The sequence below is a fragment of the Triticum aestivum genome, chromosome 4B, assembly GCF_018294505.1.
Source record: "Triticum aestivum cultivar Chinese Spring chromosome 4B, IWGSC CS RefSeq v2.1, whole genome shotgun sequence".
In the NCBI taxonomy this organism is placed as follows: domain Eukaryota; kingdom Viridiplantae; phylum Streptophyta; class Magnoliopsida; order Poales; family Poaceae; genus Triticum; species Triticum aestivum.
In genome coordinates, this window is record NC_057804.1 from 270,375,482 (window position 1) to 270,398,754 (window position 23,273).

The following is a 23,273-nucleotide window of genomic DNA, read 5'->3' on the forward strand; positions in this document are numbered from 1 at the left end:
ATGCGCCTCAGCGTTCTCTGCCGTCGGCGACATCCTGCCTATGATTCCCTCCCCGATTGTGGCGGCAGGGTTGAGGGTCATCACCTGGATCTGCAGCTATGAATCTCGTCCGGGCTCGCGGTTCTACAAGTGCGTCATGTAAGTTCCCACCACTCCCCTCGTTGTTTTCGTTGATTCTCGGATCATACTCTGTCTCACCTCGTTCACCAATATTGTCCCGCAGGCTGGCCTTTGTGGATCCATCAGATCCATCGAGACATAGGCCACCGTGTTGAGTGGAGCAGCAGACGGCCAACAATACGCAATGCTTAGCCACCGTCATCTCTGATGCACAGAGGTCACCGGCAACAATCCTTCGTGGAAGGCAACCACGGGCAGCAGCAGCAGCAGCAGCTCACAAATCCACCTCTCCATACTCAGCTCCATGCTCCTCCTTGTGCATCTGTAGCATGTTGCTTGGACACCCAGCGGATTGCGTTGCTGCTTGCGGGCACCAATCTACTGCCAACACTGATCGTCCTTGTTGTGCTCCTGTTACTGTTCGTGCATCAGAGCAATTAGATCAGTGTACTATGTAATCATGTTTACCCCACTGGACGGTTACTTGTCAGTACGTCAAGTTGTTTGCGTCGTGGTTAGATGTTAATCAGGTTTTTAGATTTATCAAGTATTATAGCCGACGTTCCTTTTATGAAAGTATGATGATGTGTCATGTGCTCGGTGTAACCATCTTACTTTGGCCAGTACTTCCTCCAGCTCGCAATCAATCCTTCCACCTAACCCTCACACACTACAATATACAAGGTGAATTTCAGTCTAAAAGCATAGAAATCTTGACTAATTCCTGAGAGGGTACAACATGGTAAGTATCTGCAAACCACAAACTGCCGTATATCTGTAATTAACTCTCCGAACAAGGATGCTCGGTTCACACCAATGCCACGAGCACCAATATAGCAACCATCTTCAGCCTAGGCACTTCCCCAACAAATCTTTCCGTAGCTTTGTACAATGGAACCAACATGTGAGCATCGTAGGTTGAGTACTTCAGTTTTTAGTTTTAATGAAATCATACTGAAACAACTGAATATGATATTGATCAGCAAACAAAGAAAAAACACAATAAGTATTAAATATCGTCTGCGATCAGGAACAATATTTGCAACTGACAATGGATTAATGACTTAGGTAATGCCATGCTTACATGCATATCATCAATTTGCGTAGAAACTTTTTGTCTAAAGAGGCACAGAGGAGAATGTGTTCCTTGCTTTTTTTTGTTGAACCAAGCAATTCAAAACCCTCGAGGAAGGCACCATGATCAGAAGAACCAAGGCTAGACCAAAACTGATGCAAGTTGCAGACCGAGTATGCAAGATTTTGTACAATTGGCTTCTTTGTTGCAGTATAACAGGCCCATCCTCAACTGTTTCAAGAATGTTGCAGCTATTAAACACCTAGTAATGTATGAAGTTAACATTTACCTGCACTAGTATATATCTACATCTTCTAAATTTGGCTTCAAATTTGTCATGTAAAAATTAATGCAAGATATCCAACTGTCTGAGCAGTACATACGGAGGGTAGACGGAAACAGTAAACAAGCAGATGAAAAGAAGACTGAAGGTGTACCATAATTCATCAAGGCAAAAAAAAGATAGTATCTTAACTGACAATATTAAGTAAACAATTCTTATAAACAGAAAGATGTGAAGGAAAAAAGGAAGGCTGGACTGAAATTGCATCTTCAGTTTAAATGGGGGTTATCCCCGTAGAAACTACTGTCCACTATCATCACTTGTCTCCTCCAGAGCATCTGGAAAGGGCACGACAGAACGTGTTTGATGACCACGTTAACAACTAGAGAACGGCGGCGTCTGATGGTGGTCTTTGTGCTTATCATGCAAAGGATGCTCAAACGCCGGATTTCAACGACAGAGTATAAAATTGTACTATGCCATCTAATTTAGGCGTTTCTCCCTTTCCCCCAAATATTAAACTTCACTTAACCTTTCAAATTCCTTAACTGATTGTCCAGGACAGTGAAATGCTTGTTTTAGTTCCTCTAAATAAGTTGAATGGGCGTGACTGTAGGCACAGTAGTATGATCAGAACTATGGACGGTGAAACTACAGGTTGCTGGCGATGAGACCAGTACTTGCCATATAAATAATCTTATAGACTGTAAAAATATTACATAGTGATACAATAAATAGTACCTCTTTAGCCTACGACAGAGCCTGAGCGCAACTTCATGTTAGTAGTTGCTAAGACGTAGTATGTATTGTTCCAGTGGCCTTTGCCAAATGATATGTTCTTGGGCTCTGCCGCGTCATGTGCATACCGAGGTGCCTGAAACCCCAAACTGATTAGCTCCCAATTAATTACTAACCAAACAGGAACATGATGAAGGATTCCAATAGCTTAATTAATGTACAAGTAAGCATTAATAGCAACATTCAGCATGAGAAATTGAGGATTAAAAAGAGGACTCGCAATATGTGGTATCACTTACCTTAGACTGAAGACAAATCAATGACTGAACTTGGTTAAGAAGAATGGAGTCACCGATTGTTCCAAATCCTTTCTCCCAAGAGTACATGTTGCAGAAGTCGTACGCCTCTCCAAGCGAGTCAAAACTTATACCCGGTTTCAGGACAATGACATTGCCTGAGCGGTTCTCAGCAAAAGCCCTCACTGCTTTCTTGAAAGCACTCTAGCAAGACGGGCAAGGGGCCTTACTGGGTGCCGCCAGCTCCTATCATAAGCCTGAAAATGTAACTCTTCCAAAAAGAGTTCAGACTATCATCCACGTTATTATCAAAATTCTGAACTACTTGCACATTCGATTAGATTTTCCTAAAATGCCGCAAAAGCAGTAAGAACTATACTAAAATGATTCATATCATGCAACATTATTCCACAGACGGCAGGTAAGTGCACACTATCATATATGTTATTGTCAAACTTCTGAATGCTTGTACATCGGTCACGCTTTACTAACATGGCGCAAAAAGAAGTACCAACATTACTATTTTTGAATTTCTACCAACCAATAACGCATACACATCTCAGCAGCACCTTTGTCATGCCAAATGGATTGACTACACAATTTGTCCTAGTCGTTCTTGCATCCGTATGATAAACATTGTTTACTAAGTATTCCAAATTAATAAATAAACAAGCAAGACCGCACACACCAACGCGAGAATTGTTCCCTGCGAAATCAGAACGAACCCCTTAGACAATCCTCGCGCTTGAGGGTTCATTTCCCCTGTTGAGATTTCTGATTGTCTCTATGCTCTCCAGTGTACCACCCGTTGTCCTCTGCTCGTCCTTGTTTTCTCGACCCCAGCTTTACCCTGAAGAAATGTTCACATACTTTAATCAATTACAAACACTGGAAGTACACCCGAACATAACTGAATTACCGACCACAAAGCAGCAACAGCAAAATTAATAACTAACCGAGCACCCACCAACTATCTCCTGCATGCACTCTGTCCTCTCGACATTTAGCCATCTCTTGCCATACCGGATGCCAAAACCCTTCTCTCACGAATACAAGTTGTAGAAGTCATACGCCTGGACAAAAGAGTCGAAAGTAGTGCTAAGAACAGGTGTGATCACATTTTCAGATGGGTTCTTCGCGAAACACCTGAATGCCTTCTCAAACGCACTCACACAAGGTGGGCACGGTGTTCTGCTGGGGCGGCAGCATTAATCCTTAGCCTGCAAACACAGGCAACACAAACAATGAAATTTCTAATTGCAGAAAGCAATCAACATACAAAACAGAGGCACATATAGCATGATTTTTTTTCTAATCGCATGGAGCAACCAGCCTACCAACACAGGCACATATACTATGAGTTTTCAAAATGCGGACACCAAACATACTGCAAACAACAGTACATAATTTAGTAATTTCCTTACTGCAGAGAGCAACCAGCCTGAAAACACAGGCTCTCATATAGTATGAATTATCTAAATGCAGGGAGAAACACTCTGCAATCACCAGTACATATATCAGAAATCTTTTCACTCAGAGAGTAATCAACATGCATTTGTACTTTCAGAGACAACTGACGCCTGAATTTTGTGAATGCAGAGAACAAATCAGCGTGGAAACACACGCACATACAGCAGAAATTTATTAATGCAGACAGCAACCAGCACTTGCTCAAAATGGATGATATATTCAGTCATTTCTACTTTCATTTCCTAAGTCACATAATATCTTATGGAATGCAAAGTTGCTATTTCACCAACCTTTGTTCCACCCCGGTGCTTGGGGATTCCTCTTCCCCGTCGACAGCTCCGACATTGCTGGTGAGCTCTCCCTTCTGTTCGCCGCCCCCTCCTGTGCCAAGAAGGTTTGTGCTTAGCTGCTGTCCACCATCTGATGTTGACATGTTGTGCCGCCTCCCTGCGGTGCCACTTGCAGATCCACCACGACAGAGTCATTGACAACCACATGAGCCGGCACCAAGCTCTTCCCCACCTCCTCAAGCAGACTGGATCTGAATCTTGCAACAAATCCATCCTCTAGATCAGCAAACGAGAGGGCTAAAATATGGAAGCAGCACCGCCGAAAAAAGCAAAGATCCATGTACCTACTGATTTGCTGCATCAGGAACTTCATGGCCGCTCGCCGGCATCGCTAGTTGCCTTTGACCCGAAGCTTCAGCTTCCAAATAACCCGGTCTTGCCTTCAATTCGTTTTGTGCACAGATTCTGATCCACGGATCAGACGGGAACACGGATTCTGGTCCACGGCTCACCACGTCAGAGGCCGACGGCCGTCCACACCAACCAGCGCTGCCGCGATCGTATTTCACTACAGTACTCAATTTTCTGACGGACTGCCTGCGCGCGTATAGAACTCTGGCGCGGATCCACGAGCGCTAACCGACGACGTAGATAACGAGCTCATTTGAGCGCGCGCTCACTTACTCCACGTCGAATATAGAAGCACTTTTTCACAAACATATATGAAGTGAACTAAACACACATAGATCCCAACTGAACTCTTGGCAGTACAGCGACATGATAAGTTCTGAAGATGAACAGATAGACGATGCTCTTTGTTTCTTCATCATTGTCGCTTCCATTACAACAACAGTACGTCGGCGCCGCCACCTCATCAAGCCACCGTATCGGGGCACCCATCGGCGGCTGCGACTGCGGGCCCCTTCTTTCCTCTGCCGTCCCTGGAGCGCTCACGTGTTGGACCTGTCTGCGATCATCAGACGGCCGCCACGGTCCCTGGGTCAATAGCTTCTGTTTCACGAGATGATCAGGTGGGAGCGGATGAGTCACAGGATCAGGATCTTGGGGGGCCGAACGCAAAAACACCACTGCCTCACATCGGTTGCCCGCGATCAACTGCACACGCTGACGTGGTAGAGTCGCCGCACTCAAAACGTACGGACATACGTATCCTGGGACCGGTTCCACGAGTTCAAGGATCGTATTGACTTTGTATTCGCATGTTTAAGGACTGTATTGGAGCAGTTTCAGAGTTTAATGGCCGTTTTCGACCTTGCCACCAACTTTAAGGATGGTTCATGCATTTTACTCCCCAGACTAGATCATGTATGGCGCGCGTTGCTGCGCCCATCCATTTTTGCACTCTAGTGTTAGAGATTGACAAAAATATGTGGTGAGAATATTGTTTTAATAGTGGCATACACCGTATATAGTATCTGTGATGCTTTATTTCACATTCCACCATTTTTGGTGGATTTGTTGGAAAATAGCTATCTAGTATCCCTTTTTGACACTTGTCTCTAGTCTCCTCTAGTGTTAAAAGGATACAATTTTTCCACTAATGACATATCTGGGCTGTGCAAAGGCAATATGTACTGCCCTCTTTATAATCTGTTCTATCAAGAAATCTGAACAAATCATACTATAAAAGTGAAGGATCGTCCAAGAACATAATATTGCTTCCTCTTTGGAATGTTGTAGTTCTGAGTTTCCATAGACTTCCCTCTTATCTCCCGAACATGGACCTACTCCTTGGGTGGCTCAGCGGGCTTGGCATTCTTCCCTTGTCCTTGTGCTTGCTATTCCCGATCTGTATTTTGTTCCACCAGGGCCACCTTCATCTAGGCATCATCCGTGTTGGACCACTTGACATCTGATTATTTCTACTTCTTTACCTGAAAGTCAGAATTGATGCAGAACCCCACAGGAAACATCTAGTTTGCCGTCAGGCATGTACAGACAGTAATTGTCAGTGGCACACAACACTGGTAATCGTCATAATTAGCAAACAAAGTGACAACTGAGGCACTCATGAGAGGCTCCTTGACTTCAGCTCTCACATGCGGAAAGCAATGAAATAATGTACGACCATTAGAAGTATGAATTTTTCCATGCCAATACTATTAATAAGAAAGATCATGTGGCTCATTTCATGATAAAGGGAACATACACATTGGAAATCAAATAACAGTATGGATGGTTTGTTTTGGCCAATTGGAAATTTTGTTGCTAAGCCAAAAAATTTGGGAGCATCAATGAAGATGTCTTCTTATAAATAAAACATCACTAGTGATGATTTCATCTTGTATGAAACTATGCAAGATGCAATAGCCTTTCGGTTGTTTTTTTCGCACTTGAAATAGCCTAACTTCTAGTGATCATCAAGAAGCTATCAAGAAGTTTCCTGACCGATGCACAACAGCTCGACTATGTTTTACCCCTTATTCTATTATATGATTATAGAAATCTGCTACATACAGCAGCAAACAGTACCATGTCATGAATATAACACATAAATAAAATTCATACCGTCCTGATCTGCCTGTCTACATGAACTAATTAGCTGGATGCAGTCATTGCAGATTGCCAATATTTGAGAATCAACTTCCAAAATTTGCCCAAATCACTTAACCAGAACCAGGATGAGCACTGCTTGTACAAAATTAAGATTGAAAACACATTAGCACATCAGAATCACTGGGTGGGTGAGGCAAATTGTGCACAAGGGCATGAATTCAAGTGTGTCTAGATTGTTAGTAAAGTACCTGGATTAATCGCAGACGGTAAGTGGCATACTTTAACTAACAAGAACAGGAACTGCCTTCACGCAGGCTGATAGCCTTCAATGGCCTGCACACAACCGCATGTGTGGTTCCCATCTCCCTGTCTTCGGCATCGCCTCACTTCGCACACCATCGGCGCCCCATATGGCCTCGTCCGCATAGGCCAGACTTGCTGGCTTTTATCCCCTCTCCCAAACAGATCGATTTGGATCAGATCAAAGAGTGGCAGGGAGGAAGTATATATACATGTACCACTTAGAAACTGAAGTTTCCAGCAGATGAGCCGTGAGCGCCGCCATGAATATGTGCTTAGATGCGGAAGTGTGATTGTGTGTTTGAAGTCTGAGCAGTTACCAGTAGATGAGTTGTCAGCCATTATCGCTCCCTCATTCTACCTCGCAGGTAGATCGACCGCCTCGTCTGGATCGACCAGCGCCCGATTCACCCACATCATGATCGTGCGTCCTCTCTCGGCTGGATCAACTCATGCGCCTCAGCTGGATCCTGGAAGATCGCGTGACAGTTGATCCCCTGGCAGAGGACTGGATGGATTCGATGCGATCGCTCCGCTGCGCCTCGATAGGGATTGGATTTTTCCTTTTTGACGCAACCGAATCGAGACAGGATGGATTTCAGGCGGTCGCTCCTACGCCTCGCAAGCCCAGCTTAGCACTCAACCTCCTTTTAGCACTGGAGTGGGCTGGCGTCTCACGAACGGCCCAATGCACCAGAGGCATCCGTTTTGGCCTGTGGAGCAGCAGCCCACAGGACAACTGGGCTAGTTTAAATAGATTGTGGAGTAGATACGAAATCTAACGGTCAGGAACTCCCAGATCAATAAAACGGCCGACCGAAAGCCCAAATCGCTGTGAGCGCAGGGATTAGATGCGATTATACTGTCCTTAATAATAGCACCTTTGATGCATACCTTATAGTTTTGGATTCTCCCCACGCCGCCTGCTTGCGGGGAGAAGTAGCAGTGCAGCTACAACGGAGTGACCGATCTACCACCACCGCCAAACACCCACACGCCGCTCGCCCTCTCTCGAGATCTCTGGCGCCTCCCATGAATCCCCACCCCCTCCGCCTCGGCGCGCTCTTGGCGGCCCTCGTGCTTGCCGCCGGCGGCGGGTGGTGGGCCCGTGCGGAGGCGTCGATCCACACCTACGGCCGCGAGTCGTTCCGCGAGGTGGGCAACGCTTTCCTCCTCTCCGGCGGCAGCGAGGGCATCGTCGCCGACGGGGCCGATCTCGCCGCCCCCGACTCCTCCTTCATCAAGTAAGGGCAGGGCTACTCCCCCCCCCCCCCCCCCCCCCCCCCCCAATTCCTCGGCCTGTGTTAGTGGACCCCAATGGCTGTTGTTTCTTCTTTCCGGAAACTGCTGCGATGCCTAGGTGTGTGCTTTTCTGTGTGATGCGTTGCGTTTGGACGGGCTGTGAATAGCGGCTCTATCATTGCTTTTCTTGCTCACTAACATTTAATTCGAGTTTGACGTGGTTTCTCGTGGATTAAGCATTTTAGCTTGCTCCCATGCGCCTCAAGGAAATTTTGGATTGCTAGTAGTTCCAAGCTGCATGCCTGCGACCCACATTCTTCTCGCCGATTGTAATTTTCAGTTCATTATACACAAATTCGAGAGTTATTGATGCGTGTGTTGGCCTGTGCCGTATTTGAGATGATGTTGGTGAGATGAACATGATGAAGTATGCACTTTTACTGACAGTTTTCTTTCTGTTTCAGTGTTTTAACTCTTTTCTTCTCTGGATTACCAATATGCTTGTAAACTGCTTTGAAACTTGTAGATGTGAGCTTACTAATCAAGTGTAGTATGCTCTTTCGATAAGCGGAGTTTGGAATTTGTTGTTAACTAGATGGCTGGATATTGTTACAGGATTGTGAATGTTACTTTCTGGATGTTGTTACAGGTTTGTGAATGTTACTTTCTGGAGGAACTCAGAATCGGCAGAATCACATACAAAAATGGCACATAGTACAGGCTTGGTGCAAGCTATTTTATTTGAAGCAGCTGACAGGGATAACATTGGGGGTTCTGCCTATGGTGGACAGAGGTCCATTTGTTGCACCCCTGACCTTGCTAAACTAGAGGGCTGCAAACAAGGTGAAGTAATCAGGAGGCCATCTTCTGATGATCCAGGTTGGCCTGTCGTGGTAGATACACACTTCAGTGCTAATCACCTTTCAGTGAAGTTGGATGACGAGGAAGTTCACATTACAAAGACAGGCATGTACAACTTGTTCTTCATTTCTTGTGATCCAAAACTAAGAGGCCTTGCTATGAGTGGGAAGACAATCTGGAGAAATCCTGGGGGATACCTACCGGGACGAATGGCACCTCTGATGAGATTTTATGTTTTCATGTCGCTGGCATATCTGTTAGTCATGGTTGTCTGGTTTAGCAATTACATAAGGTTTTGGAGGGATATACTGCCTATACAGAATTGGATCACACTAGTAATTGCTCTTGGACTGTTTGAGATGACACTATGGTACTTTGAGTACTTAAACTTCAACAGCAGTGGTGTACGACCTGTCGGAATTACAACTTGGGTTGTAACTGTTGGCGCTATCAGAAAAACAATTTCCCGTCTACTGATCCTTTCTATATCCATGGGATACGGTGTTGTTCGCCCAACTCTAGGAGGGCTCACCTCTAAGGTTTTACTCCTTGGGCTTACATATTTCCTGGCTTCTGAATTGCTGGATATTTCAGAAAATGTTGGAACAATTAATGACATTTCAGGCAAAGCAAAGCTTTTCCTTGTCCTTCCTGATGCATTTTTGGATGCTTTTCTCATACTTTGGATTTTCACTTCCCTTTCCCGCACTCTCGAGAAACTACAGGTGAGGAACATTTGTTGTAATGTTTAAAGCATTTATTTTTATGTTCTAATGGTAAAGTCATATTATGTTATTCTGCTGTTTGGTTTGTGAAAATTACTGGTTACTCAAGTATTGCTCTAGCATCCTGGTAAAAGGAAAGTACTGCACTAGCAATTCCATGAGGAGACATATCTAACTTAGGTCTAGTTAGTGATTAGTATGCTAGAAACCCCCAGTTATGGGCCGCACATGTGTAATAGTTTATTTTTTAAACCATCCGAGTTCCTATTTTTTTCATGGATTATTTAAGGGGTGATTTGGCTTAACGTGGATTCACCACGAGGAGTCAATTCTGGAATAAGTCTGTCTAGAAAGAGGGCAAGAAGGATAGTTAATTAATTGTTGAAAGTTTATTACCAAGCATGTTGGATCCTGATTTAGAAAGCGTATATTGTGTTGCTACTGAAGCTTTCGTTTCTTATTCATCAGGCAAGGAGGAGTTCTGTGAAATTGGATATATACAGAAAGTTCACAAATGCACTGGCGGTCTCTGTCATAGGTTCAGTTGTTTGGATTGGCTATGAGGTGTGTAAATCCCATTATATACATGGACAATAAAAATTGTGACAGCTTCAGACTGTATTTCATAATTTGATTAAACATTTACTTCATTAAGGGCATGAACTATGGTGGCATATGGATATAGATGCCCCATGAGAAAAAGTGGTTTGAGGCACCTACATTGATTTTTTCTCCCCAATGTAAACTACCACTGATGGGCCTCATCAAGGAATAGAAAATAAAGACTCTAGTACACTTGCATCTCTACTTTCCACCTCAACTTTTTTAGCTTTTTACACCGGACCACAGATTTTCTCCAAGCACCCGCCTCCTGCAGAGGATCCCGCTTCCCCATCCGAACCTACTTTTCCTGATATCTCATCCTACATGGCATGCGAGGCATCACCCTGAGGCTATGCATTGGCTATGCCCTAATGTGATTCTTAGGAAGTATCTTTTTTCTTGAACACAACAAAATGTTGTCTGTATTTGCCTTCTTAGGAAATATCGCTGCCAATATGTCTTTGTGTGATGTCCCATCCTTTGTAGGTGTGGGGATCACAAGATATAGCAAGGAACTAGAAGCATTTCACGCGCTTTGTTGTGCCGCTTCCGCGGATGGACTGCGGCATCCTCATATCTGTACACCAGGACAACCGATCACACTCAATGCACGGACATGCATCAATCTTGGCATGCTTAGATAAACATCAACGACATGTAAAAAATGGTTTGGCAGCCCCTTACTATGATAGTATCGGTGGCTCTAATATCCCTTGTGAACTCATCCGTCACCAAGGCAAAAGAATAAGGGCTCAAAGCTCACCCTTTGGTGCAGTTCTATTTTAATAGGAAAGTTATCAGTGGCGCCATCACTTGTACGGACACTTGTCATAACATTATCGTACATGTCCTTGATAAGGGTAATGTACTTGTTGGGCTTTGTGTTTCTCCAAGGCCCAGCACATGACATTCCGCGGTATCTTATTGTAGGCCTTCTCCAAGTTAATGAACATCAGATGCAGGTCCTTCTTTCCCTCTCTGTATCTCTCCTAAGTTGCTGTATCAAGAAAATGACTTCCATGGTCGACCTCCCAGGCATGAAATAAACTGAAATTTTGTCACGCTTGTCATTCCTCTTAAGCGACGCTCAATGACTCTCCCATAGCTTCAGTGTATTGCTCACCAGCTTAATTCTACAGTTGTTAGTACAACTTTGAACACCCCCCTTGTTCTTGAAGATTGGTACTAAGATACCTTGCCTCCATTCTTCTGGCATCTTGTTTGCCCGAAAAATGTGATTGAAAAGCCTAGTTAGCCATACTATCGCTATGTCTTTGAGGCCTCTCCACATCTCAATGGGGGTATAACCAGGACCCATCGGCTTGCCTCCTTTCATCCTTTTGAAGCCTCTCTGACCTCAGACTCCTGGATTCGTTGCACAAAACGCATGCTGATATTATCAAAGGAGTCGTGCAGCTCAATGGTTGAGCTCTCATTCTCTCCATTGAACAACTTGTCGAAGTACTCACACTATCTATGCTTGATCTCCTTGTCCTTCACTAGGAGTTAATCTGCACCATCATTGATGCATTTGACTTGGTTGACATCCCTCGTCTTCCTCTCTCGGACCTTGGCCGTCTTATAGATGTCCCTTTCGCCTTCCTCCGTGTCGCGCTGGTAGAGGTCCTCGATACACCCGACCCCTTGCTTCACTCAGAGCTTGCTTTGCGGCCTTCTTTGCCACCTTGTACTTCTCTATGTTGTCTGCACTCCAATCCAGGTGTAGGTGTCTGAAATAGTCTTTCTTCTCCTTAATTTCCTTCTGGACATCATCGTTCCATCGCCTTTATGTACAACAAACTCCTCTGAAACCACCTTACGAATGCAAGTCACCCATCTTCATCCATATATTGTTTGCATCACCTCCTCCCTCCCAACGGCCTTCCTTAATAACCACCCTCTCATTAGAAACCTGAGCTGCCTCCCCCTTGAGCTTCCACCACTTCGTTCTGGTGACTTTGGCATGCTTATCCTGCTGGACACAAATCCGAAAGCGGAAGTGAGCTACCACAAGCTTATGTTGAGGGACACCACTCTCTCCAGGTATCACCTTACACAACTAAAGTTAATAATTAGATATACTGGAATGGCACAATCATAGTGTTTGGTTAGAGGGATGGGATGGAAGTATATGGTTGATATAACCTCTTGCTTATAAAGGGTGATTATCTTGTATAAAAATAAATTTGTTCTTTAGGTAAGCAAATATAACAGCCCATGTAATGTATTTTTCCAACTATACATCTTTTTGACCATCTACATGCAGTAATGTATGGTTATCGAAGACAGATGTAGCCGATGCAGCAATACGTTGGCAGTTCATCTTTTAAGAAAGCACCATAGCATAAGTAGCTAGCCCAGATGTACATATCGAAGCTCCAAACTATGCAACACCAGTTACAAATGCTTATTTAGCATTGATGGTCTGCACATAAAATACAGATAGATCCAGTGCGAGCACATACATGCATCTTCCTAATGAGAAGCAGTTCACATATGGCTAGAGCACTGGAGTGGTCGGACAACAGAAACTTACACCTTATTCTTTGCGCGGCGGCCAGGCTTACACGTCAGCCATCCTCTTCCTCGCTATTTTCTCTTAAGCTATTGCCTTTGACTTCCTCTTCCCTACTTGAATCGACCATCCTCTGCCTGCTTATTTCTTTGTCAAGCTGCTGCCTACGACCTCCTGCTTCCCCATGGATGCGGCTCTTGTTCAGTCAGGCGACCACAAGGGGAGAGTTCTACGAAGCCCATTATCTGTGATTCCTGCCTGTCGCCCACCAATGCTCGCCACAGCGAAGAGAAATGAGAGAGGTAGATGTGTTTTGGGCTGAGTTGAGAAGGCAAAGGATTCTTCTGTTTCAGTGGTGATGAAATACTGATCCAGCCTCACGTGCAGAGGAGCAAACGAGGAACTCGTGTGCATACTACGCCGGACTGGATGTTTGATGGTGTGGTCGAGAGAGAGAGAGAGCGGAAGGGCCGCGTTGAGAGAACTCCATGTCGAGGAACCGACGTGCTTGTACGCGTTGCTTGCCGTCCGCGATGACCATGGGAAAGGGGCCAACGTATCAGATCAAAGTTCCTTAGGGTATGGATAGGGAGGAAGACCAGGTCGTCCCATGATCCTAACAATTGGAGAGATCATAACAATTTGAGACGTGTGCTCGGCGATTTTGTCGGTTTTATCATGGGTACGTGGCTTTGGGGGATTTTTTGTGCGGATGGCGGAAGGGGAAACCCTAGAATCAATAGGATTGGACGAAAACAAGCGGAACGGGGAAGGGTTTTAAGTTTTTTAATGTATAACTAGATAATTGCCAGCGCGTTGCAATTGGGTATAAATATTCTAGTACGTTAGCCCGTGATTTACATGTACATATTTGTGTGATTGGATAAATGGTGATTTATCGTACCTAAATATATTTTAGGATTTTATATTGTAATCACTTAATAGCTTACCAAAGAAAACACAAGTATATTTGATAAGTCAATAAAAGGTGGGACAATTAAGGTGGTTTTCAAGGAATGATGCTCAGGAAAGGGATGAAAGGTTGGACGAAGCACTCTGCTTGGCAGGAAAAGACAAAATTTCCCTATTACCGGGTGTAGTTGCTCCCACTTCTGTTTCGTACTTTCTAGGCAATATCTATCATATCAGAGTGTATGTACGTGTAGTATGTAGTATATAAGAGTGTTTGGGTAGTATATATACTACTTTTTTGGTAGTATGTACCATATTTTGAGCATACTTCATTTTACATAGAAATATGTACGTATTTCACAAATACAATAAAAACTATGGGCTCACTTGCAATTTTTCCATATAACTCACTTTGGAGTATCTTAGATATAGTATATGAACATACTAAAAATAATAAAGTAGTGTATATACTACCACATGGTGGTATATGAGACATGGGTGTAACTATACCCGGTAGTAGGATGTATTTTCCCTATATATATATAGTTAATTAAAAGAAGCAGTAGTCACTTATGGAGAGTCCTAGTTGTGTACATATAGGAACCGACAGTCAGTATTAGGAAAGTATAGGTTGTTTAATTAAGAAAAATTTGGAGTACAAATTGTTTTACGTAATTTGTTTAAGTATTTTCCTGATAAGTGGGGCGCCTCGATCGCATTGGTCACGACTGTTAGAGTTATATTATATTCCACGTATAGCCTGTGTATTTTCCCTATTGTATAAGGCCTTACTGCATATATATATGGCCCTTAGCCCCAGGAAGAAAGTTGCATATTTCTTAACATGGTATTAGAGCCCACGTGCAACTCGTGCTCGTGCTTTCGCGATATGATCTCGCGCCGCCGTTGCCTTACCGTCTATTGGCCAGCCATCGCTGTTTTTTCTCATCCCGCATGTTTGCGTGCTGCTCACCTCACACCGTCTGGTCAACCGCCGCTGCCCCGTCTGCTCGTCCGGACGGCTTCTGCTTCGCCCCAATGATTCCCTGCTGGATTACGCTGCCTTGGAGGTTGCCGCCGGGCCATCTCCACCTCGTCGGATCCTGCTGCCCTAGTCAACTCCACCTGCCGCCCGCCGGATACTGCCTGTTTAGTCGTATCCCGCCGTATCCCGCCGGGTCATCCGCACCCCGTCGGATCCTGACCAGAAGCTGCCTGATTTCGCTGTCCCCCGCAGGAGCCCACCCGCCTTCCTCTGGATTTTGGCGCCTCCTGCCGGATTTTGTTGCCCGGCGCTTGATGCTTCCTAGCTCATTTGGCTGGGCTGAGTCGGCTGGGTCGGGCCTCCTGCTCGGGTGCCTGCTTCCTCACTCGTTATTTTGCCTTGAATTGGTTCAGGATAAAGAAAAGGATGTCTACATTGTCGGGCTATGTCACCATCCTTGCCAGATGATTTTTTAGGGTACTAACTACACCGAGTTCGTTGCCTTTATGGACATCCATATGCGTGGCATTCATCTCTGGGGTGTTCTTTTTGGCGAGGTCCCCTATCCGCCATGCTTGGTTCCTCTTGTGGCTCCTACTCCACCGACTCCACCGTCTCTTGCTGTGGATGTTCCTTGGGCTGCTAAGGATGCAGCTAAGCTTGCCGATGAGGCTGCGGTTCGTGCTTACGACCAGCAGGTCTTGGCCTATGAGGAGGCTCTTCCCACTTACCATGAGGCGCTGTCTGCTTACACCTCAGCGGTTTGATGATTAGACTCAGTGGTTTGATGATGATGCTCGTGCTGTGATTGGCTGGTGGGGTTAGGCGTGCCGCTGGATCTGGCTGCGCCCGAGGAGGAGGAAGTGGGCGGGGTGGCGGTTGGGCGTTGTTGAGGTTGCGAGATGGCAGCAGCGGCCTGGAGTGACAAATAGGAGGCTGGTTGAGTGTGGTGAGGCCGGCTTGACCACATTAGTGGCAGTCCAGCATAGTTTCGCTGAAATTTACCGAACCGTCCATTTTCCACTTGGCGATGTGAGGGAGGCGTTCCATCAACTCTCGTGGTGCTGGGATTTTCCCAGCTTCTCCGACTCCTCCAAATAGTAGGACGATCAATTGTTGTCTGTCATTGAATCACCACGCATTGTACAACATATATAGCGCTAGAGTAGTTACAGGAGCCCGAAGGATGTGGCACGCAGGCCTGGGCGAGATTTATGATCCTATATACTAGGAATACAAGTACATACAGATACACAGGTACAATACACGTTAACACCCCCCTCAGCCGGAACTCCATGGGGAAGGATGTTGAGGCTGGTTCGGAACTCGTGGAAGACCTGTGATGGAAGCCCCTTGGTGAAGAGATCTGCGAACTGCGAGCTGGAGGGTATGTGGAGAACACGAATGTCGCCGAATGCCACCCGGTCACGCACAAAATGTAGATCAATCTCGATGTGCTTCGTTCGCTGGTGTTGGACAGGATTGGAGGCAATGTAGGAGGCCGAGACGTTGTCACAATAGACAATGGTGGCATGGGTTGGGGGGCGACGAAGCTCATGCAAGAGTTGGCGCAACCAACATGCCTCAGCAACACAGTTTGCGACGCCGCGATACTCGGCCTCAGCGCTCGAATGAGAGACAGTGGCTTGCCGTTTAGATGACCAAGACAGCAAGTTGTGGCCGAGAAAAACACAGAAGCCCGACGTGGACTTGCGTGTGTCCGGGCAACCGGCCCAATCGGCATCGGTGTAGGCCACAAGATCGAGAGGAGAGGACTTGTACAGCTGCAAGCCAAAGTGGGTGGTGCCACGAAGATACCGTAGTATGCGTTTGACAAGTTGCATGTGAGAATCACGAGGTGCATGCATGAATAAGCACACTTGTTGAACCGCATAGGAGAGGTCCGGGCGAGTAAGAGTGAGGTATTGTAGGGCACCGGCTAAGCTATGGTAGAGAGTGGGGTTGTCGAGGAGGCAGCCATCATGAGCGGAGAGTTTGGATTGTGTATCAATGGGAGTGGATACGGGCTTGCAATTGAGCATCTTGGCACGTTCGAGAACTTCAAGGGCATACTGCTGTTGGCAGAGAAACAAGCCATGTGTGTTGGGTGTGACGTTGATGCCAAGGAAGTGATGAAGCTCTCCAAGGTCGGTCATGGAAAACTCATGTTTAAGAGAGGAAATGACGTGATGGAGAGCATGGGGCGTGCTTGCGGTGAGGATGATGTCATCAATGTACACAAGTAGGTATGCGATGGAGTCATCACGATGCAAGATAAAGAGAGAGGTGTCGCTCTTGGACGCATGGAAACCAAGGGACAAAAGGAAGGAGCGGAAACGATGGAACCAAGTGCGTGGTGCCTGCTTCAAGCCATAGAGGGACTTACGAAGGAGGCACATGTGGTCCGGCCGAGAGGAATCCACGAACCCAGCTGGTTGAGCATAGTACACCGTCTCCTTGAGGTCGCCGTGGAGGAAAGCATTCTTGACGTCGAGCTGGTGGATGGGCCAAGAGCTGGAGGTGGCGATGCTGAGCACAACTCGAATGGTAGCCGGCTTGACGACCAGACTAAATGTCTCGTCGTAGTTGACACCCTCCTTCTGAGTGAACCCTCGGACCACCCAACGTGCCTTGTACCGAGCCAAAGTGCCATCGTTGTTGAACTTGTGGCGAAAAATCCACTTGCCAGTCACCACGTTAACACCTGCAGGTTTAGGAACCAACGACCAAGTAGAATTCTTGATTAAAGCATCGTATTCATCTAGCATTGCACGTTGCCTATTGGCATCTTTGAGCGCGGAACGGTACGTGGGGGGAATGGGAGATATAGTGGTGGTGGGTGTATGGGTGAGAAAGAGACGCTTGGGTTGGCAGAAACCTGATTTGGACCCGATGTGCATTTTATGGGCGTTGTGTGTGGGTTTTACTGGCTTTGCATGAGCTGGGAGGCGTGGCTGCACGGGAGTGGAGGGCGCGGAAGGGGAGGTGGATTGCGTGGGGCCAGGAGCAGGACTGGCAGGCGAGGGATCCGAGGCGGATCCGGGCGCAGGGGAATCGGGCACGCGATCCGAGGCGTGGGGCGTGGGCGACCTGGTGGGCGCGAGGGCCGAGGACGCGCGTGGGGGCGTCGGTAGTGGGGAGGTGGGTGCGGGGGTCCGTTGGGTGGCATTGGTGGGGCCGCATGTGGATTGGGTAGTGCGGGTGGGGGAGATCTGGCGCGACGGGAGTGGCGTGCATGGGGCTGTCCCATCGGGCGGATTGGGTGGGTCCCGGTACGAGGAATCGGGCGGGCAGGGAGGCGAATCTGGCAGAGATCGCAGAGTGGATTGCATGGGATTTTCTGTGGAGAGGATCGATGTGGGGGATGGTGGGGAAGGTACGTACGAAAAAACGTTCTCGTCGAAAATAACATGACGAGAAACGATCACGCGGCGCTGGGTAAGATCATAACACCTATAACCCTTATGCTTGAGGGGATAGCCTAGGAAAATGCAGCGAGTGGAGCGGGGGGAGAGCTTGTGGGGAGCGGTGGCGTAGAGATTGGGGTAGCATAGGCACCCAAAAACACGCAAGTGATCGTATGTAGGATGAATGCCGTGGAGCATGTAGTAAGGAGTGTAGTCGTAGATGGCGCGGGAGGGTCGTCGATTGAGGAGATAAGTGGCCGTGTGCAGTGCTTCAGCCCAAAAGGGAGGTGTAAGGTTGGCTTGGACAAGAAGGGTACGTATGATGTCGTTAGTGGTGCGAAGAAGTCGTTCTGCCTTGCCATTTTGGGGTGATGTATGAGGACAAGAGAAGCGGTAGGCAATCCCATTCGCAGAGAAGAAAGCACGGAGGGTGGAGTTGATGAACTCACCGCCATTATCGCATTGTAATGCTTTGATGATCACGTTGTATTGAGTGCGAACAAACGAAAAGAAACATTGAAGTGTGAGGGAGGTATCCGACTTGTGGCGAAGTGGGAAGGACCAGGAGAAGTGAGTATAATCATCAAGAACAATCAAGTAATATTTATAACCAGAGAAGCTTACAACCGGGCTTGTCCATAAATCACAATGAACTAACTCAAAAGGTGCATAAGTGCGACTAAGAGATGAAGGAAAAGAAAGGCGCGGCTGTCGACCTAATTGGCAAGCACTACATGGGATATGCGCAAGCTTATTACATGAGGGAAGAAAATCATGGGCTGCTAAAGAGGAGGTGACTTGAGGGCTTGGGTGGCCGAGGCGTCGGTGCCAAACGTCGGCGGTGGAGGTGGTGGCGGAGAGAGCAGCGCGCCATGGCTTGTTATTGCCGGAGAATGGGTAGAGATCACCGGAGCTAGCGGAGATCATGATGACCCTCCTGGTTCGAAGATCCTTCACAACAAAGCCAGAGGGGAAAAATTCAATAGAGCACAAGTTATCTTTGGTGAATTGGCGAACTGAAATAAGACTAGTTATGACGTGAGGAGAAAAGAGAACGTCCCGAAGATGAAAATTGTGAGGGGGAAGGGTGACGGAGCCGGTGGCTTGAATGGGGAGATGAGTACCATTGCCAACAACAATGCTAGTGAAACGAGACTTTAAAGAAGGATTCGAGAGGTCAGGGTTGCCGGTGACGTGGGAGGAGGCGCCGCTGTCGAGGTACCACTCGTGTGGAGCGCAGCCACTGTGGGGGACGCCGTGTGCGCTGTACGCGGCCTGGAGCATGGCCAGGTGATCCCAGGAAGGTGGCTGGGTTGGCATCGTGGGTGGGTAGCCGAAGATCTGCATTGGGTAGGCCTGCGCATGCGACCTGGGCCGCGGGCCGAGCACGCCGGCGGCGTTCGGAGGGACCCAGCCAGGGCGCGGGTTCGGGATGGCCATCCCGTAGGGCGCGAAGAACCCCATGTAGGGATTGTACGCCATAGGTGCAGGAGCGCCGCGACCACCTGGATCGCCGCGGCCACGACCGCGGCCACGACCACGACCACGGCCACCGCGGCCATCACGAGTGCCAGAGGCACGACCAGTCGGGGAGCTAGGACCCCAATCAGTGGCGCGATCGGCGCGGTCGCCGGAGCGAGGAGCGGAGCCGCCAGACCCGGAGGGGCCGCCGCCCCCGGTGACGGCGAGGATGGTGGCCGGCTCATCGGCCACGCGCTGGGCGAGGTTCTCCTCGGCGAGCTTCAGGTGAGAGAAGACCGTCTCGAATGGTGGCAGAGGAACCGTGTCCCCGAGCACGATGCGGATGGTGTCGAGGCGTTTGTCGATGCCGTGAAGAAACTGAGTGGTGAGATCCACTTCAGTGACGGCGTGCTCGATGTCGGCCAGCCCGGCGGTGAGGAGCTTCATGCGACGAGCGTACTCGGCGACGGAGAGATCTCCCTGTTTGAGGTTGCGGTATTGGCGGTTCAGCATCATGTACCGCGCCGCACGGTTCGCCAGGAAGTAATCACGGATGCGGTGCCAGAGATTGTAGGTGGTGGTAGTGCCGACGACGTGGTCGACGAGGTTATCGGCGAGAGTGGAATAGATCCAGAGCACAAGATGGGCGTCGAGCTCGCGCTGGAAAGCGGTGGCATTGGCCGGGAGGGGCTGCTCGATGATCTGAGCGACGCCATAGCGGATGAGAACAAGGAGGAAGAAGGACATTCATTTGTGGTAGTTGTGCTTGTCGGGGTTAAGGAGAAATTTGATATGGTTCTGGATGCTGTCGCGGAAGATGGGATGGTTGGACGGGGCAGCGGCGAAGGAGAGCGGCGGCGCCGTGAATGGGGGAAAGAGAGGGGCGAACTGAGATCCGAGCGAAGGGGAGGATCCGCTGTGGGTGGAGGGGATGGTGCCGAAGATGAGAGGAGGGGATGTGCCGGCGGTGGTGCCGGCGCCGGTGGAAGAGCTGGAGAGGGCTCCCGGCGAGGTGGCTGAGCTAGTGGCCGGAGAGGTGGCGGAGGAGGTGGAGTTCTCAGCCATGGGGAAGGCACCTGGAGGCTGATACCAAGTAGGACGATCAATTGTTGTCTGTCATTGAATCACCACGCATTGTACAACATATATAGCGCTAGAGTAGTTACAGGAGTCCGAAGGATGTGGCACGCAGGCCTGGGCGAGATCTATGATCCTATATACTAGGAATACAAGTACATACAGATACACAGGTACAATACACGTTAACACAAATTACACTGCAGCCCAGGACATCTTCTCGCAGCTCGCTTCTTGGAGCTAGGTCGTTTGGCCCGGCTCCGCGCACGGAGTTCGCGGAGCGTGGAGCCGGAGATCCGGACAGGCCCTTGTTTCCAAATCCGAACATCAGTTGTCTACAATTGTAACTCTACGTTTAGGAAGTTCAAATGTTTGCCAGGATTGCAAATTTTGAATAATATGTATCACACGTCATTAGTCTTATAAGACACTCGATAAGTTGTAGAAGAAAGATTAGTTTAATAATTCAAGATTGTGATAGGTATTGTATATCAACATGTCTTCTTGGTGTTAACTTTGATGTTTTTTTTTCTGTCGACTCTTTTTAATCTGTGTCTAAATGAATGAGCTTTCACTCATATATGCGGCCACCAAAGGCATGAAGTGAAATAGATTGATGGACAGTATGCAGTTTTGATCCTCATCACATGCATGTGGCATTGTTCATAGGCTGATAGATTAGTTGAGAATATGCAAATTTATGAGCCTCTATTATCTTCACCATTTTCTGGCGTTGTTTGTGCCAAGTATTATCATGAATTGGAGAGACAAAATTTTCATTATGGTCTGTTTGCAAAGTGAGTTCTTCTAGCTGATCATTGATCAACAGTCATTAAGCTATCTTAATTAATCTGAAGGTCTTTGCTTTGATTTTTGGTACCTGTTGTCTTATCATGGCTTCATTTTGCAGGTCTATTTCAAAGCAACAGATCCCTTTAGTGAGAGATGGCAGAGTGCCTGGATCATAACAGCCTTCTGGGACGTCCTTGCATTTGTTTTGCTTATTGTGATATGTTATTTGTGGGCACCTTCTCAAAGCTCACAAAGGTAGATATTTTGCTTCTTCAATGGTCTGGAGCCTTGTAAGAGGCATAATCTAGGTGTTTACTACATATAAGAAGCATAATCTAGGTGTTCACTACGTATAAGAGGCATAGTCTAGGTTGTTTAAGTACTACCTCTGTTTATAAATGTAAGACGTTTTGGCAGTTTAAATTGAACTGCCAAAACATCTTATATTTAGGAACTGAGGGTGTAGGTCATAAAAAAACGGTTAACTAGGAGTTACTCTCAAACTGACACATGATTCCTTTGTCCAGGTATGCATATTCAGGCGAAGCTGTCGACGATGAGGAGGAGGCTCAGTCTCTGACAAAGGGGTCTGATGGTGATGTAGGGATGGTAAAGATCGACAAAGACAGAAATGCTGGTGTTAGCAGTGCTTTCAGCTTGGAAGATGATGAGGCAGAAGAGGACAAAAGAGAATAGTATTTCTTCCCTTGTTCCTTGTGCCCAAATACCCCAGAAGCAAGTGGTTTGTTGGAGCGAGAATGTTCCATGAGTTCGAGTGTTTTTTTTTGGTGATTCGATGTCCTCTGATGTTCCTACCTCAGACAGGTTTGTTGTAGAAGCGTGTGATTTTTACCCACACCGTGGAAGTGTGATGACCCGTATGGGGTGTGGATCGGTGCTTGACTTTGAAGTGCGAGCGTGACATTGCCCTCGTCTCGAGAAGGAACCCCATCCCAGATTGGCGCTGATGGGAACCGCTGAGGAGCCCCATCCCAGGTTGGCGCCGATGGGAACAGCTGGCGAAGCACCTCGTTGTCTTCGGGAGTGAAGACCAGTGTACTGTGAGTTGGACCATGAAGGAGGTGCCCCTCTTGACCATACGGTGATTCAAAATCGCCTCCGGAAGCATGGTAGTTTCTGTCAAATCAGGTGCCCGTGGAAGCTCGGACAAGACGAGCGTGTAATCAGGCGCGAATGCTGGGAGACAGAATACCAGGTGGATACGGCTGTCCCGTGGCAGTGCGAGGTTGTACGCCAGAGTTCCCACCTGCTCGATTTCCGGTGGCAGTGCGAGCTTGTACTGCTCGATGCCGACCAAAGAACTCACGCTAGTTTTGGTCCCGGGTGGTTCGTTTACGGTGGACTGGTCGTATGACTGCAGCTTTGAGGACACGAACCCCCACGGCAAAGATGTGCTCGGTGTCGTGGTCATCCGCAAAGTGGTGCTGCGCGCGTGTGTTGCTCAGACGAGGTCGCGGGTGGCCTCGTTCAAAGGAAGTAGAAACGTATCGTTTTTTACCTCCTTGCTTATGTGACTCAGTTGGTCCTTTAGTACTCTGCATAGGCTGGCTGCATTAGGGGAGTAATTTTTGCCTGATGTTTGG

General features: G+C 47.5%; 1 protein-coding gene and 1 long non-coding RNA gene across 11 annotated transcripts; one reads left to right on the forward strand and one right to left on the reverse strand.

Annotated features, from left to right (window-relative positions):
• Positions 1-395: 395 nt before the first annotated feature.
• LOC123091968 (uncharacterized) lies at positions 396-4,870 on the reverse strand. Of its 10 annotated transcripts, none has more exons than XR_006443960.1 (9): positions 4,617-4,870; positions 4,273-4,523; positions 3,659-3,732; positions 3,480-3,585; positions 3,238-3,362; positions 2,516-2,769; positions 2,220-2,352; positions 736-1,426; positions 396-537 (listed from the first exon to the last, which is right to left on the reverse strand). It is a non-coding gene; the product is annotated as an uncharacterized lncRNA (long non-coding RNA). The 10 variants fall into 10 exon arrangements; XR_006443963.1 differs by having other exon boundaries at positions 3,201-3,362; XR_006443961.1 differs by having other exon boundaries at positions 736-1,083; positions 1,205-1,426; positions 2,516-3,362.
• Positions 4,871-7,998: 3,128 nt separating this feature from the next.
• On the forward strand, positions 7,999-22,563 carry LOC123091969 (transmembrane protein 87B). The gene is made up of 5 exons (XM_044513600.1): positions 7,999-8,333; positions 8,981-9,917; positions 10,386-10,481; positions 21,788-21,924; positions 22,197-22,563. The coding sequence occupies exons 1-5, from the start codon at positions 8,122-8,124 to the stop codon at positions 22,363-22,365; spliced, it is 1,551 nt and encodes a 516-aa protein (XP_044369535.1). The 5' UTR covers positions 7,999-8,121; the 3' UTR covers positions 22,366-22,563.
• Positions 22,564-23,273: the final 710 nt, after the last annotated feature.